The sequence below is a fragment of the Pomacea canaliculata genome, linkage group LG3 (genome assembly GCF_003073045.1).
Source record: "Pomacea canaliculata isolate SZHN2017 linkage group LG3, ASM307304v1, whole genome shotgun sequence".
In the NCBI taxonomy this organism is placed as follows: domain Eukaryota; kingdom Metazoa; phylum Mollusca; class Gastropoda; order Architaenioglossa; family Ampullariidae; genus Pomacea; species Pomacea canaliculata.
Window position 1 is genome coordinate 8,176,230 of NC_037592.1, and position 17,362 is coordinate 8,193,591.

Below are 17,362 nucleotides of genomic sequence, written 5' to 3' on the forward strand. Positions count from 1 at the left end.
ACAACTACATTGTGCCCTTGAGGGATCAAAAAAGAAAAGGAAAAACAAATCTGATACATTGGTGACAGAATCATAACAGATTTCAGTCTTGATGATTATTAAAATCTGTCAGTGCTAATAGAACATACATCTCATTGAAACGCGCACTACTTCGTCATTATTGTAATTATATTATTTGAATGTATGAGGTATGAAGCAGTTTGCAAATACTTGGGCAGCCTTCGTTGTATGATGATATGAATATGCCAGAGAAATTTAAAAAAGTTGGTTTATTCTGCTTCTTATAATGCACTTAAAAATGAATTAAAAGTTTGAAAGAAGGTATGATTATGTGGCACTAAACAAGCACATTCTTTCAAGCTCTCCCACCTGCAAACAATGAAGCTACAGAAGGATACCCAGCAACCGGCAACCCAGGCTTTGCAGGGAACTCTTTCGGATATCCTTCCAGCTACCCACCCCAGCAGGGATACGGTGAGGGGTACGCTGCACAACCGGGGTATCAGCCAACACAGCAAGACTACAAGTCTAACCAGCCTACAGTCGTCGTAAGCAGACCCACGTTTCTTTATTTTAATTTATTATTTGGTTTTCCTTTTGCGTTTTTGTATATTTATTAACCTACATTTGTATTAATGTTTGTTTGTTTGTTTATTTATTTATAGGTGACGTTTCAAGACCACATGTGCTTGGCCATCTTCACCACACTTTGCTGCTTCTGGCCGATCGGCATTTTTGCCATCTTTAGAGCATGTGAGGTGAGAGTCAAAGTTTCAATAATCACTGTTGTCAAAGAGATTGGTACGGGTCCACTGCAACCTAAATTAGTAGAACATATTATATATTCTTTTGGTGCTATACCTAATCTTACTGAAGGGCAAAGACTCTTTTAAAAAAGTGTCTTACAACATGGAACATGCTATCGTAAAGCTTCGAGAAATGCCGAAGGACATCATAAGCTATTGACATCTGTCTATAGTCTATGTACTTCTGTCTATAGTTTATGTACTTCTGTCTATAATCTATGAACCTCTGTCTCTTTAGTAGTAGCGAAGACAAGCAGAAAGTCCTGAGCCTTTCAAGGAAAAATAGAATATCAGGAGATTTGTTTTTCAGCCATCAAAGAATAACAGTTCACTTTAAATAAACTACACGGACTCTCCCTCACACACACACAGAGGAAATATAAACCCCAGTACGAGTCACAGCTGAACTGCGTGACCTGGCTGACTGGGTAGAAATGTCTGTACATATCGATAGTTTTATACTTTAATCAAACAGAGGTGAGCGAGTATGAGATGTGAGAGACAGGTGGTGGAGAGAGATTAGAATTCAGAGAGATAAAGGGCTAAAGTATTTTGTTATAGTTGGACATAGAGCAGGCTGAAGGGTACGAAATAAACTGTAAAATAACTTCAACAAACATTCTACTAGCTTTTGTAAAACAGGAAAAGAAAGAAGTTGGGGTGGGGTTTGAAGGGAGGATGATACAAGATATTTACCTGTGTGTGTCCTATGTGCAGGCCCGCACAGCCCTAGTAGGAGGGTACTTTGAACCAGCTCAGACCCTAAGCCAGGAGTCTCGCCGCTTATCACTGATTGGCATCGGCATTGGATGCGTCGCAATCGTCATTACTATCATCGTTGCTGTCTTGGTCGTCAGCAGAGCTAATTACTACCATGAGGGGAAGTAGGCAGTCGCTTAGGGCGCAAAAATGTCTTGCTGGTTTGTTTGTTTGGGGGTTTTATGTATTTAATTGATAAATAATGTTAGGGAAAAATCTCATTTCCATTGAATGGCATTTGTAGGACACGTTTACTCTGCTTGTATGTTGACTTTACCACGCTAGTTTCTCAGTGTATTTATTATACGAAAGTCCCACCATCCGAGGGCGCATTTGTAGTGACCAGCTAACCAGCGTGGGAGTTGAGGGTGGGAGTGCGAGGGGGCAGGGGAACGGGGGCGTGGGTGGATTGGGAAGATTCGGGTCTGTGCATTAGGATGCTTGGGAATATACCAGCCTCACCTACTACGTGATTAGCGCAGTGTTTTCTGTAACATGAGAGAGGAGAGAAAGATTGGAAGGACCTAAGTGAGGTAGCTAAGATAAGGGTACAGTAGAGATAAATCTGGACAGTCAGGGTTAGCAGAACTGGTCAAGTGTGGGCATGGAAAACATAATTAACTTTAAACTGAAAACCTATTTGACGTTGTAAAAACTTCACTTCTCTTAGCGGCTGCAAAGCATCTTGTGAGACATTAAAGCTTGCTGTTTGATTTTGTATATGTCTGCTTTGGCGCTTGGAGTTATCATGTGAACTGAACTGAGTTCTGTAAAAAAAATAATTTTTTATCAACACGATTTTCTCTTTACCTTAACTATTTTTCCTTATTTCTATCTTAAAGTAGAAAAAACCCGAGTGGATAAGCTTCTCCCTTTTACTGAGAGTACCGAAGGAAGGAATGTTACACGTGTTACACATTTATAGGTATTTTGTCACCAAAATTTGATCTTAACGGATCGATTGTCATTTGTCACTGGACTTGTCTAATGACTGTTAAATGTTTTATGAAAGCTTACCAATAGATTATCACAGCAAATTATGTCCATTGTCATTTCATTATCAGTCGAGTACAAGAATACGCCAAGAAGGACAAAGAGAAAGTGAAGTGTTGGCAGTGTGATCATGGTTCTCTTTTATTTTTCTTGAGCCTCTTCAACCTTTCCAGCCTAGCTAGGCCAAATCATGTCAAAACGAGTCTTGAGGATTTTCTTTGTCAATCATTCAGCTGAAGCAAAACCAGTTGTTGCATAACATATAACATGTCGATCAAGTACAAAAAGAACCATTTTTCGGCAAGTTGATTTTAAGTGATATTTTCCTCAAGTTCTACAAGACCATTTCAAAGATGATGATGCAGAGAAACCAAGACCTGATGAATGCTATTTATTTTAAATGTCTTGAATTTTGTGCAGCTGAAGGTAGGTCATTATCCAAAACATTAGTGTCTGAAAGTCCATGAGTTGAAAACGATGCTCATAGAATATATTTTCTCTTTGATGGATTTTTGCAAAATCCACAGGCAGTCTTTTAGTCTTGACCATGGTTTTTTAGCCATTCATACATTAAGGAATGACACTTGATCAGTTGACTGTTGGTGGTCCTCAACTACAATGTCAAAAACTGGTTTTCTATATGCACATAATAACTTGGATCAAAATCCTGTATCTAATTTTATTCCTATAAAACATGTGACTTCTAGCAAATTAACTACTATTCAAGAAAATATTTATTACCATGCAGTTTACTTCACTGCCAGTCGAGACAGCAATGAGAGCTAGATTGGATGTGGAAAAGTACTTTTGGATTCAGATGTGTGACTCTGACACCTCCAGCTCATAAGCACACCTTTGGGCAGTCTGTTTAAAATAAAAAGTATTCAAAGCATATGCATATTCTGTACTCAACACCAAAGACTATTAATACGTGAGACAACATGCATCACAGTGTCATGGCAGTAAATATTTATCAGTACTTGTTCACACTATACTGCACTCTGTTTCCTGCTAGGCTACCAGGCCTAGGAGGTAGACTGGAGATGATAATCTCCATGAACAGAAATTTCTGACTGCTAATTTGGGTCATACAATGAAGCAAGTTTCATTCAAAACCTTTCCCTTTTTGTGCAGTTGATCTGACTGATCTACTTAACAAGGACTGAAATGTAGATTTAAATGTTATAATTTTCCTTCAAGTTAAATTGCTCTCTTAAAATTTTTGTGAAAACAAGAAAGGCATTAATTTTAAAAAAAACTAGTAAGATTATGAGTGTTCATATAAGATTCCCGTACATAAGACTCCACATAATCGCCAAAGGGTTCAAGTACTTGGGCTTTCCGAGCACCTTAATGCACGAAGAAATGTCACAGACGCCGGCTCTCTCTCTCGAGCAACACACACACACGACGTCCGTACGCGTTCTTTCACACACAAAACAAAGATTGCCTGAGGCTGTCCACAAGATGTTAATGAGTTGCTGAATGGCTCAGGATTTCACAAACTTCAAGACACATATGCATAAACAATAATCCGCTTCAACACAATATTCTATCGGCGTAACACAATTAACGGTACATACAATGTTTACAATCCGCGGGGCCTTCCCCGATCAATTACAATTAAATAACTCTTTATCTTAATTCTTAATCCTAACCTCTCCTCTTAATCTCAATTCTTATCATGTAGTTAATAATCGCACCAGCAGTCATTTAGTACTTTACTCACAGTTCTGTTCGTCCACACACAGTTCCAATTTTATTATCTCATTTACATTTTCTTGGCGACAAGATTAGATCTACACGAATCCTCGATCACAAGGGCGCTACCACCATTGCCCGTACACGGAGGAAAAGAGAAACCTTGTCTAGGCAAGGAATTACTTCTAAGATCTACGCTCACATTCACACTCACACAACATTCTTCCACTCTCATGTCCGCCAATGCCGTCTGCTTCTTCTAAATGTCCCTAGAGTGATCTCCCTTTCCTCGCTGACACATTCATCAATACATGTTATTTATCATTGTGATTTACAAACAGCGAAGGGCTTAAACTAGCTTTAAAACATGCAGGCACGGACTGATCCGTGACAAAAAAAAAAAAAAAAAAAAAGAAAAAAAAAAGAAAAAAGAAAAAAAAAGAAAAAAAAAAGGCAATGTTCGTTTATCTATAGGTCTTTGATAGAACGTCGCTCGAAACACAGACCCCAGCAAACACACCAAGATTCGGCCAAGCTTGGTGCCTCCTTGGTCTGCCTTGGTACCAATATTGGCTCTTCCTTGGTCTCTCTATTGCAGTGGTTCTTAAAGTGTGGTCAGCGGACCACTAGTGGTCCGCAGGCATAAGTCAAGTGGTCCGCGGCTGACAGTCGTCATATGTCATCAAAGTGATTAATTCCTCGCATTAACATTTTAATTAGAAATAACGAGGTATGTAGTTTTATGTCAACTTATTACTATTCTACTGTCACAAAAGGACATCAAGTTTTGAATTGTAATGAAACAAATGCGGCAATTTAAATTTAAAATTCATAGTACAGAGTGATTTTTAGGCCTTGGTGGTCCGCCATATTTTTTACTTAAGTAAAGTGGTCCGCGGTCCGAAATACTTTGAGAACCACTGCTCTGTTGGATCTTCCTTGGAGGTGATAGTTGGGACAATCTTGGCCCAAGCTTGGCTGAATCTTGCGTGTTTGCTTGGACTTAATCCTTAGTCAACCGGGCTGCTGGTTGGCGATGACTAGTCATGACCTTCTCTCAAGCAGCTCTCTCTCATCTCGACCTCTCTTTTATATCCTCGGGAAGGGGTAATGTGCCATGGGTACCTGGCCATACAGGATGGCAGCGCTGGCTGTGCTACTGTGTTGGGGCTGGTAGCACCAGGCTGAGCTGAGTGTCGAAGAGAATATTGAACAGCAAATTGTGTCCCTGTCTGTTTTCTTTTACCCGGAGTGTTTTGCTTTTCTGTTTTAAGTCAGCACGTGAAGACGACGCCATTCTTAGAAATATTAGCCTTTCGTCGGCTTCTGCCTTTTTGACAATACAAGTGTAAGTAAGTAAATAATATTAATGTAATATTGCTCGTTCCTCTTTTTCATCTACCACCAGAATATGTTTTTGTGAACTTTATTTTCAGCGATGTTTGCTGAGTGCTCGTGCTGCCCTTAAAGTACCGACTGTCCCAGATACCCGGCAATAGATGCGCCGCAGCTCACATCCGCACATCCTGTTCGCGAATCTTTGCGGCAGTCTTTTTGTCGGGAAACACATCTACCAGTAAAATGGACGAGAAACAAGGTAAGCTCAAATAAAATAAATTTGGACAGGAGTCAAACCTCTTGTTTTTTGAATTAGTAGAATTTCCGTGAATCTTGATGTATAGATGGGAACGATCGTCTACCCTAGATCTTTGATGTTTCACGGCCAGTAAAATAACTTCACGAGAACCATCCAGCTGTGCAGTGCTGTGAAGTTTTTCCAAACTTTGTAGGCTTTTGTTTGCGAGGATATTTTGTACTTTATTTGCTTTTTGTGGAGTGTTTGAGTAGGAGAGAGGAAAAGTTAATCAACCTCAGTTTGAAAAAGTCCTTGCACTAAAACACTTTGAACAGATGGAAAGATGGAAGTCGGCTTGTCTGGATGAATCCATTGGTCTCAACCTTGTGTGGACGTCTGCACCGACATTAACAAGTTGACAAAATGGGAGAGAAGGGCCAATCATCCGGGATCACCGTCAACACGGACACCGGATTTCAAGTCTTGCAACCTTCTGCAAATAGAGTATAAAATAGAGACAATGCCAGTATGTAGGAAAGATAAAACCAATGCTTACACGAGTGCAAAATGTTTTCCAAATGACTTCATTTAATTCCTTACGAGAAATGAGTTCCAAGACTTCTACCTTTTGTGAAATACGAGCTTTTTAAACATGGTGTGACGGGTTTTGCGAAGACAGAAGTCAACACTTTTAAGATAATATTAATGATGTTCTGGATACGATTACCTGTTCCAGTTGTCTTCTTGATTATATCCTTTTTAACACACGCAATCCAATTTCGAAAGTGATGTTGATTTAGAATGGATACATTTTCTCTACCTGTCAGTAATCAGTCATGTACCTTCAAAACAGTTCGGGAGGTGGTGAAAGGATAAGTGAAATTATTTGCTTAGATTTTTTAGAATGAGTATATTAGAATTGAGCTGAAAGCTGTAAATCAACAACTACAATGTTCACTTGAGGGATCAAAAAGAAAAGGGAAAAACAATTCTGATACATTGGTGACAGAATCATAACAGATTTCAATCTTGATGATTATCTTAAAGTCTGTCTGTGATGATAGAACATAAATTCATTGAAACGCACACTACTCTGTTTGTGATGGTCTATAATTAATTAATTATTAATACTGTACTTACTACTGCCGTCTTGTTCGTCGTGATGCTGTCATTACTGTAATTATATTATTTGGATATATGAGGTATGAAGCAGTTTACTTGGGCAGCCTTCGCTGTATGATGATATGAATATGCCAGAGAAAATTTCAAAAATAGTTGGTTTATTCTGCTTCTTATAATGCATTTAAAAATGAATTAAAAGTTTGAAAGAAGGTATGATTATGTGGCACTAAACAAACACATTCTTCAAGCTCTCCCACCTGCAAACAATGAGGCTACGGAAGGATACCCAGGAACCGGCAACCCAGGCTTTGCAGGGGACGCAATCGGATATCCTTCCAGCTACCCACCCCAGCAGGGATACGGTGAGGGGTACGCTGCACAACCGGGGTATCAGCCAACACAGCAAGACAACAAGTCTAACCAGTCTACAGTCATCGTAAGCAGACTCACTTTTCTTTATACTGATTTCTTATTTGATTTTCCTTTTGCATTTTTATCCATTTATTAACCTACATCTGTATTAATGTTTGTTTGTTTATTTATTTTTTATTTATTTATAGGTGATAACCAGGGGCCTACGTTCATATAGTAAGAAGTTTGAAGACCACATGTGCTTGGCTATCTTCACCACAATTTTCTGCTTCTGGCCGATTGGCCTTTTGGCCATCTTCAGGGCTTGTGAGGTGAGAGTCAAAGTATCAATAATCACTGTTGTCAAAGAGATTGGTTTGGGTCTATCGCAACCTAAACTAGTAGAACATTGTATATACTCCTTTCTAGTGCTATACCTAATCTTATAGAAGGGCAGTGAGCACAGAAGAGAAAAAATGCTTCTCAGATAAGGATCAGCACCATCTGGAACAAAATTGTTTATGATTGTGGAATCACAAGACCCTTTTAAAAAAAGTGTCTTACAACATGGAACATGCTATCGTAAAGCTTGCGAGAAATGCCGAAGGACATCATAAGCTATTTACATCTGTCTATAGTCTATGTACTTCTGTCTATAGTTTATGTACTTCTGTCTATAGTTTATGTACTTCTGTCTATAGTTTATGTACTTCTGTCTATAATTTATGTACCTCTGTGACTTTAGTAGTAGCGAAGACAAGTAGAAAGTCCTGAGCCTTTCAAGGAAAAATAGAATATGAGGAGATTTGCTTTTTTAGCCATCAAAGAATAACAGTTCACTTCAAATGAACTACACGGACTCTCCCTCACACACACACAGAGGACATACAAACCCCAGTACGAGTCACAGCTGAACTGCGTGACCTAGCTGACTGGGTATAGTTGTCTGTACATATCGATAGTTTTATACTTTGATCAGACAGAGGTGAGCGAGTATGAGATGTGAGAGACAGGTGGTGGAGAGAGATTAGCATTCAGAGAGATAAAGGGTTAAAGTAGTTTGTGTTATAGTTGGACAGAGAGCAGACTGAAGGGTACGAAGTAAATTGTAAAATAACTACAACAAACATTCTACTAGCCATTGTAAATCAGGAAAAGAAAGAAGTTGGGGTGGGGTTTGAAGGGAGGATGATACAAGATATTTACCTGTGCGTATGTGTCCCATGTGCAGGCCCGGAAAGCCCTAGCAGCACGGTACTATCAATCAGCTCAGACCCTAAGCGAGCAGTCTCGCCTCTTATCCCTAATTGGCATCGGCGTTGGATGCGTCGCAATCGTCATTACTATTATCGTCGTTGTTGTCTTGGCCGTCAACAGAGTTAATGACTACCTGAGCCATTTCTACCACGAGGTGAAGTGGACAGTCGCCTAGGGCGCAGAAATGTCTTGCTGCTTTGTTTGTTTGGGGGTTTTATGTGTTTAAGTGATAAATAATGTTAGGGAAAAATCTCATTTCCATTGAATGGCATTTGTAGGACTCTTTTCCTCTGCTTGTATGTTGACTTCACCACACTAGTCTCTCAGTGCATGTATTACACGAAAGCCCAGGTTAGCAGAACTGGTCAAGTGTGGGCAGAGAAAACGTAATTAACTTTATACTGAAAACCTATTGGATGTTGTAAAAACTTCACTTTTCTTAGCGGCTGCAAACATCTTGTGAGAACATTAAAGCTTGATGTTTGATTTTGGCGCTTGGAGTTATCATGTGAACTGAGCTGAGTTCTGGAAAAAAAATATTTTTTATCAACACGATTTTATCTTTACCTGAACTATATTTCCTTATTTTTATCCTAAAATAGAAAAAAACCGAGTGTATAAGCTTCTCACTTTTACTGTGGGGACGGAAGGAAGGAATGTTACACGTGTTAAACATTTTTAGATATTTTGTCACCAAAATTCGATCTTAACGGAGCGATTGTCATCTGTCACTGGACTTGTCTAATGACTGTTAAATGTTTTATTAAGCTTACCGATATATTATTGCAGAAAATTATGTCCATAGTCATCTCATTATCAGTCGAGTACAAGAATACGCCAAGAAGGACAAAGAGAAAGGGAAGTGTTGGCAGTGTGATCATGGTGTTCTCTTTTGTTTTTCTTGAGCCTCTTCAACCCTTTCCAGCCAAACTAGGCCAAATCATGTCAAAACGAGTCTTGGGGGTTTTATTTGTCGACCATTCAGGTGAAGCAAAACCAGTTGTTGCATAACATATAACATGTTGATCAAGCACAAAAAGAGCCATTTTTTCTGATCTTAAGTAATATTTTCCTCAAAGTTGTACAAGACCAGTTGAAAGAGGATGATGCAGAGAAACCAAGACATGATGAATGCTATTTTCTTTGAAGAAAATTCTTGAATTTTGTGCAGCTGAATTTTGTGCTGGTTCCTGGAATCCCCTTTTCTCCTGCGTTTTCGTCATGAGCCGATTGGGCTCAATCACTCAATCACTCAATTAATCGGAGGAGTCAAAGGGTTAACAGACTGCCGTCAGTCAGCGATCTGAGGACTGAATGCCGTTAACCATCATCAAACTAATCCCATTGATTCATGGGATGATTTAGCCCTCTATCAACGATTAAGATTTTGATGTAATGACATCCTAGAGATTGTCGATGACATACAAGCGGATTTAGTAATTCCAAGTCGGTGGCGCAGTGTCACACCGACATTGCAAGTGTGTCCAGCCCTTCGTTTGTATATAACGGATGCCTTTCAGAATGTGTATGTGTAGTGTGTGTGTGTTGTCTGTGTGTGTGTGTGTGTGCTGATCTAGCAGACATAGTTGTGGGGCTCTCCCCTGTTCTGTTTTTGCAATCTGTTGTAATCGTTCTTTCTTTTTTTTTCCTTTTTTTTCTAATCTTTTGAGTTGGTAGTCGCACTCTGCACGCCAATAAACTTCAGTTTTGCGTTGTAACTTCGTCTGGGTGTTTTGTGTGCACTGAGGAGTGATTGGCTTAATTTGTTGCCGCGACGGATGAGTTGAAGTTTATGTTTGTTTGCGACACGTGTCTGTGAGAGAGCAAGTCCCGCGACGCCCAATCGCGTTACGCGACACTGACGATCCCGGATACCCGACAATACATGCACCGCTGCACACACCAGCACATCCTGTTCACGGCAGTCTTTTTGTCGGGGAACACATCTACCAGTCAAATGGACGAGAACCAAGGTAAGCTCAGTTAAAATATTATTATACAGGAGTCGAACTTCTTTATTTAATTAATAGAATTTCGGTGAATCTTAATACATGGAGAAGATGGGAACGATCGTCTACCCTACATCTTTGGTGTTTCACGACTAGTAAAATAAATTCACGAGAACCAGGAGGAGAGGAAAAGTTAATAAACCTCAGTTTGAATAAGTCACTTGTACTAACACACTTTGAACAGATGGAAAGATTAAGTCGACTTAGGTGGATGAATCCATTGGTCTCAACCTTGTGTTGGCGTCTGCACCGACAAGAAGCTGACAAGAGGGAGCGGAGGGCATCATCCGGGATAGCCGTCAACACGGTACACAGGATTTCAAGTCTTGCAACCTTGAGCAAATAGAGCATAAAATAGCGACAACGCCCGTATTTAGGAAGGAGAAAACCAATGCTTACTCGAGTTCAAAATGTTTTCCAAATGACTTGATTTATTTCTTCACAAAAATGAGTTCCAAGACCTCTACCTTTTGTGAAATGCGAGCTTTTAAATATGGTGTGACGGGTTTTGCGAGACAGAAGTCAACACTTTTAAGATAATATTTAATTATTATTTAAGTCTTTCTGTGCTAATAGAACATACATCTCATTGAAACGCGCACTACTCCGTTTGTGATGGTCTATAATACGCCAGAAACTGAGCTTACTACTGCCGTCGTGATGCTGTCATTACTGTAATTATATTATTTGAATGTGTGAGGTATGAAGCAGTTTGCAAATACTTGGGCAGCCTTCGTTGTATGATGATATGAATACGTCAGAGAAAATTTCAAAATGTTGGCATATTCGGCTTCAAATAATGCGAATTAAAAGTTTGAAAGAAGGTATGATTATGTAGAATTAAACAAATACTTTCTTTCAAGATCTCCCACCTGCAAACCATGAAGCTACAGAAGGATACCCAGGAACCGGCAACCCAGGCTTTGCAGGGGACTCTTTTGGATATCCTTCCAGCTATCCACCCCAGCAGGGATACGGTGAGGGGTACGCTGCACAACCGGGGTATCAGCCAACACAGAAAAACTACAAGTCTAACCATTCTACAGTCGACGTAAGCAGACCCACTTTTCTTTATTATAATTTAATATTTGGTTTTCCTTTTTCGTTCTTGTCCCTGTATTAACCTATATCTGTATTCATGTTTATTTATTTGTTTATTTATTTATAGATGAACCAGACGCCGACGTAGTAAGCAGTTTAAAGACAACTTGTGCTTGGCCATCTTCACCACACTTTGCTGCTTCTGGCCGATCGGCATTTGTGCCATCTTTAGAGCATGTGAGGTGAGAGTCAAAGTATCTATATTCACTGTTGTCGAAGAGATGGGTACGGGTCTACCGCAACCTGAACTAGTAGAACATATTATATATTCCTTTCTAGTGCTATACCTAATCTTATTGAAGGGCAGTGAGCACAGAAGAGAAAAATGCTTCTGAGATAAGGATCAGTACATCTGAAACAAATTTTTTTATGATTGTGTACCACAATGGAATCACAAGACCCTTTAAAAAAATTCTTACAACTTGTAAATGCTATCGTAAAGCTGCGAGAAATGGCGGTCAGTTGCTATTTGATGTCCTTCCACAGCGAAGCATGACCTGGCTGACTTGATAGATATTTCTTTGCATTCCGAGTTTTATACTTTGAGCAGACAGAGGTGAGCGAGTATGAGATACGAGAGACAGGTGGTGGAGAGAGATTAGCATTCAGAGAGATAAAGGGTTAAAGTAGTTTGTGTTATAGTTGGACAGAGAGCAGGCTGAAGGATACGAAATAAACTGTAAAATAACTACAACAAACATTCTTCAGTGCATGACACCTAGCTATTGTAAAACAGGAAAAGAAAGAAGTTGGGGTGAAGGGAGGATGATACATGATATTTACCTGTGTGTGTGTCCTATGTGCAGGCCCGCAAAGCCCGAGCAACAGGGTACTTTGAACTAGCTCAGACCCTAAGCCGAGTCTCGCCGCTTATCCCTGATTGGCATCGGCATTGGATGCATCGTAATCGTCATAACTATCGTCGTGTCTTTGCCGTCAACAAGATAGCCGTCAACACAGCTAATTACTACCTGAGCCAATTGGACCATGAGGCGAAGTAGGCAGTCGCCGAGGGAGCAAAAATGTCCTGCTGGGTTGGTTGTTTGGGGGTTTTATGTGTTTAAGTGATAAATGATGTTAGGGAAAAATCTCATTTCATTGAATGGCATTTGTAGGAGACTTTTCCTCTGCTTGTATGTTGACTTCACCACGCTAGTCTCTCAGTGCATGTATTACACGAAAATCTCACCATCCGAGGGCGCATTTGTAGTGACCAGCTAAAGAAGGTGGGAGTGGAGGGCGGGAGTGCGAGGGGGCGGAGGAAAAGAGGCGTTGGTGGATTGGGAAGAGTCGGGTCTGTCCACTAGGATGCTTGGGAATATATCAGCCTCTCCTACTACGTGGTTAGTGCAGTGTTACTTGATATTTTTTCTGTAACATGAGAGAGGAGAGAAAGATTGAAAGGACCTAAGTGAGGTAGCTAAGATAAGGGTAGAGATAAATCTTGACAGTCAGGGTTAGCAGAACTGGTCAAGTGTGGGCAAGGAAAACGTAATTAACTTTATACTGAAAACCTATTGGATGTTGTAAAAACTTCACTTTTCTTAGCGGCTGCAAACATCTTGTGAGAACATTAAAGCTTGATGTTTGATTTTGGCGCTTGGAGTTATCATGTGAACTGAACTGAGTTCTGTAGAAAATTTTTTTTTATCAACTCAATTATCTCTTTACCTTAACTATATTTCCTTATTTTTATCTTAAAGTAGAAAAAACCCGAGTGTATAAGCTTCTCACTTTTAATGTGAGGACGGAAGGAAGGAATGTTACACGTGTTACACATTTTTAGGTATTTTGTCACCAAAATTCGATCTTAACGGATCGATTGTCATTTGTCACTGGACTTGTCTAATGACTGTTAAATGTTTTATAAAGCTTACCAATATATTATCACAGCAAATTATGTCCATAGTCATCTCATTATCAGTCGAGTACAAGAATACGCCAAGAAGGACAAAGAGAAAGTGAAGTGTTGGCAGTTTCTCTTTTGTTTTTCTTAAGCCTCTTCAACCTTTCCAGCCAAACTAGGTCAAATCATGTCAAAACGAGTCTTGGGGGTTTTCTTTATCAATCCTTCAAATGAAGCAAAACCTGTTGTTGCATAACATATAACATGTTGATCAAGTACAAAAAGAGCAATTTCTTCTGATCTTTAGTAATATTTTCCTCAAAGTTCTACAAGACCATTTGAAAGAGGATGATGCAGAGAAACCAAGTCATGATGAATATTTTCTTGAAGAAAATTCTTGAATTTTGTGCAGCTGAATATTGTGCTGGGTCCTGGAAGCCCCTTTTCTCCTGCGTTTTCGTCATGAGCCGAATGGGCTCAATCACTCAATCACTCAATCACTCAATTAATCGGAGGAGTCAAAGGGTTAACAGACTGCCGTCAGTCAGCGATCTGAGGACAGAGTGCCGTTAACCATCATCAAACTAATCCCATTGATTCATGGGATGATTTAGCCCTCTATCAACGATTAAGATTTTGATGTAATGACATCCTGGAGATTGTCGATGACATACAAGCGGACTGAGTAATTCCAAATCGGTGGCGCAGTGTCACACCGACATTGCAAGTGTGTCCAGCCTCTTGTTTTTATGTAACGGGTGCCTTTCAGAATGTGTGTGTGTTGTGTGTGTGAGTGTGTGTTGTGTGTGTGGTGTCAGTTATCTGTGTGTGTAGTGTGTGTGCTGATCTAGCATGCGTTGTGGTGGGGCTCTCCCCTGTTTGTTTTGTTTTTGCAATCTGTTGTAATGGTTCTTTCTTTTTGATTTCCTTTTGTTTTTCTTTTCTTTTCTTTTGAGCTGGTAGTCGCACTCTGGGACAGCCAATAAACTTCAGTTTTGAATTGTAACTTCGTCTGGGTGTTTTGTGTCACTGAGGAGTGATTGGCTTAATTCGTTGCTCGCGTCGGGTGCGTGGAAGTTTGTCTGCGTGTTTGCGAGTGTGTCTGTGAGAGAGCGAGTCCCGCGACGCCCAATCGCGTTACGCGACACTGACCATCCCGGATACTCGACAATACATACACCGCAGCACGCACCCGCACATCCTGTTCGCGGCAGTCGTTTTGTCGGGGAACACATCTACCAGTCAAATGGACAAGAAACAAGGTAAGCTCAGTTAAAACATTATTGTACAGGAGACGAACTTCTTTATTTAATTAATAGAATTTCCGTGAATCTTAATATATGGAGAAGATGGGAACGATCGTCTACCCTACATCTTTGGTGTTTCACAACTAGTAAAATAACTTCACGAGAACCCTTCCAGCTGTGCAGTGCTGTGAAATTTGTCCTCCCTTTGTTGGCTTTTGTTTGTGAAGATATTTTGTACACTGTTATTTGCTTGTTGTGCGTTGTTTGAGTAGGAGAGGAAAAGATAATAAACCTCAGTTTGAATAAGTCACTTGTACTAACACACTTTGAACAGATGGAAAGATTAAGTCTGCTTAGGTGGATAAATCCATTGGTCTCAACCTTGTGAGGGCGTCTGCACCGACAAGAAGTTGACAAGAGGGAGCGGAGGGCCATCATCCGGGATAGCCGTCAACACGGACACCGGATTTCAAGTCTTGCAACCTTCAGCAAATAGAGCATAAAATAGCGACAACGCCCGTATTTAGGAAGGAGAAAACAAAGCCCTACTCGAGTTCACAATGTTTTCCAAATGACTTGATTTATTTCCTCACAAGAAGTGAGTTCCAGGGCCTCTACCTTTTGTGAAATGCGAGCTTTTAAATATGGAGTGAAGGGTACTGCGAAGACAGAAGTCAACACTTGGGCATCCTTCGCTGTATGATGATATAAATACGTCAGAGAAAATTTCAAAAACATTGGTTTATTCTGCTTCTTATAATGCACTTAAAATGAATTAAAGGTTTGAAAGAAGGTATGATTATGTGGCACTAAACAAACACATTTCTTTCAAGCTCTCCCACCTGCAAGCAATGAAGCTACAGAAGGATACCCAGCAACCGGCAACCCAGGCTTTGCAGGGAACTCTTTCGGATATCCTTCCAGCTACCCACCCAACAGGGATACGGTGAGGGGTACGCTGCAAAACCGGGGTATCAGCCAATACAGCAAGACTACAAGTCTAACCAGCCTACAGTCATCGTAAGCAGACCCACTTTTCTTTATTTTAATTTAGTATTTGGTTTTCCTTTTTTCCTTCTTGTCCCTGTATTAACATACATCTGTATTAATGTTTATTTATTTGTAGGAGATGACCAGTGACCGGCGTTCACGTCGTAAGCAGTTTCAAGACCCCTTGTGCTTGGCCATCTTCACCACAATCTGCTGCTTCTGGCCGATCGGCATTTTTGCCATCTTTAGGGCAAGTGAGGTGAGTCAAAGTATCTATATTCGCTGTTGTCAAAGAGATTGGTACAGGTCTACCGAAACCCAAACTAGTAGAACATATTATATATTCCTTTCTGGTGCTATACCTAATCTTACAGAAGGGCAGTGAGCACAGATGAGAAAAATGCTTCTCAGATAAGGATCAGTACATCTGGAACAAATTTGTTTATGATTGTGTTCCACAATGGAATCACAAGACCCCTTTACAAAAATTGTCTTACAACTTGTAAATGCTATCGTAAAGCTGCGAGAAATGGCGGTCTGTTGCTCTTTGATGTCCTTCCACAGCGAAGCATGACCTGGCTGACTGGGTAATTTCTTTGCATTCCGATAGTTTTATACTTTGAGCAGAGAGAGGTGAGCGAGTATGAGATGTGAGAGACAGGTGGTGGAGAGAGATAAAGGGTTAAAGTAGTTTGTGTTATAGTTGGACATAGAGCAGGCTGAAGAGTACGAAATAAACTGTAAAATAACTACAACAAACATTCTTCAGTGCATGACACCTAGCTATTGTAAAACAGGACAAGAAAGAAGTTGCTATGGGGTTTAAAGGGAGGATGATACATGATATTTATTTGTGTGTGTGTCCTATGTGCAGGCCCGCACTGCCCAAGCAACAGGGTACTTTGAACCAGCTCAGACCCTAAGCCGGGAGTCTCGCCGCTTATCCCTGATTGGCATCGGCATTGGATGCATCGGAATCATCATTACTATCATCGTTACTGTCTTGGTCGTCAACAAGATAGCCGTCAACACAGCTAATTACTACCTGAGCCAATTGAACCATGAGACAAAGTAGGCAGTCGCCTAGGGCGCAAAATGTCCTGCTGGGTTGGTTGTTTGGGGGTTTTATGTGCTTAAGTGATAAATAATGTTAGGGAAAAATCTCATTTCCATTGAATGGCATTTGTAGGACACTTTTCCTCTGCTTGTATGTTGACTTCACCACGCTAGTCTCTCAGTGCATGTATCACACGAAAGTCCCACCATCCGAGGGCACATTTGTAGTGACCAGGTAACCAACGTGGGAGTGGAGGGCGGGAGTGCGAGGGGGCGGGAGTGCGAGGGGGGCGGGAGAAAGGGGAAGTTTGTTTATTAGGAAAGTCGGGTCTGTCCACTAGGATGCTTGGAAATATACCAGCCTCACCTACTACGTGGTTAGTGCAGTGTTACTTGATATTTTTTCTGTAACATGAGAGAGGAGAGAAAGATTGAAAGGACCTAAGTGAGGTAGCTAAGATAAGGGTAGAGATAAATCTTGACAGTCAGGGTTAGCAGAAGTGGTCAAGTGTGGGCAAGGAAAACGTAATTAACTTTAAACTGAAAAC

General features: G+C 40.4%; 2 protein-coding genes and 1 long non-coding RNA gene across 5 annotated transcripts in view; 2 read left to right on the forward strand and 1 right to left on the reverse strand.

The window, feature by feature from the left end:
• LOC112558491 (proline-rich transmembrane protein 1-like) overlaps positions 1 to 17,060 on the forward strand; it is a 29,630-nt gene extending 12,570 nt beyond the window's left edge. For 2 of the 3 annotated variants that reach the window (XM_025228955.1, XM_025228953.1), the window contains exons 2-4: positions 361 to 548; positions 15,895 to 16,017; positions 16,633 to 17,060. In XM_025228955.1, the coding sequence (XP_025084740.1) occupies positions 361 to 548; positions 15,895 to 16,017; positions 16,633 to 16,833 (512 nt within the window). In that variant the 3' untranslated portion in view covers positions 16,834 to 17,060. Of the gene's footprint in view, positions 1 to 360; positions 549 to 665; positions 759 to 12,481; positions 13,267 to 15,894; positions 16,018 to 16,632 lie in introns of those variants that run through there. The other variant, XM_025228954.1, reaches the window with a different exon arrangement.
• On the reverse strand, positions 2,604 to 5,000 carry LOC112558502. The gene is made up of 3 exons (XR_003098177.1): positions 4,288 to 5,000; positions 3,300 to 3,422; positions 2,604 to 2,791 (listed from the first exon to the last, which is right to left on the reverse strand). It is a non-coding gene; the product is annotated as an uncharacterized LOC112558502 (long non-coding RNA).
• On the forward strand, positions 5,770 to 8,804 carry LOC112558492 (proline-rich transmembrane protein 1-like). Its single transcript, XM_025228956.1, has 4 exons — positions 5,770 to 5,856; positions 7,206 to 7,393; positions 7,518 to 7,640; positions 8,540 to 8,804. The coding sequence occupies exons 1-4, from the start codon at positions 5,841 to 5,843 to the stop codon at positions 8,738 to 8,740; spliced, it is 528 nt and encodes a 175-aa protein (XP_025084741.1). The 5' UTR covers positions 5,770 to 5,840; the 3' UTR covers positions 8,741 to 8,804.
• Positions 17,061 to 17,362: the final 302 nt, after the last annotated feature.

Bases quoted from the DNA above. Each gene is read 5' to 3' on its own strand.
- LOC112558492 (XM_025228956.1), top strand. The intron at 7,394-7,517 runs GTAAGCAGACTC...ATTTATTTATAG, and splicing joins CTAACCAGTCTACAGTCATC to GTGATAACCAGGGGCCTACG. The intron at 7,641-8,539 runs GTGAGAGTCAAA...TCCCATGTGCAG, and splicing joins CCATCTTCAGGGCTTGTGAG to GCCCGGAAAGCCCTAGCAGC.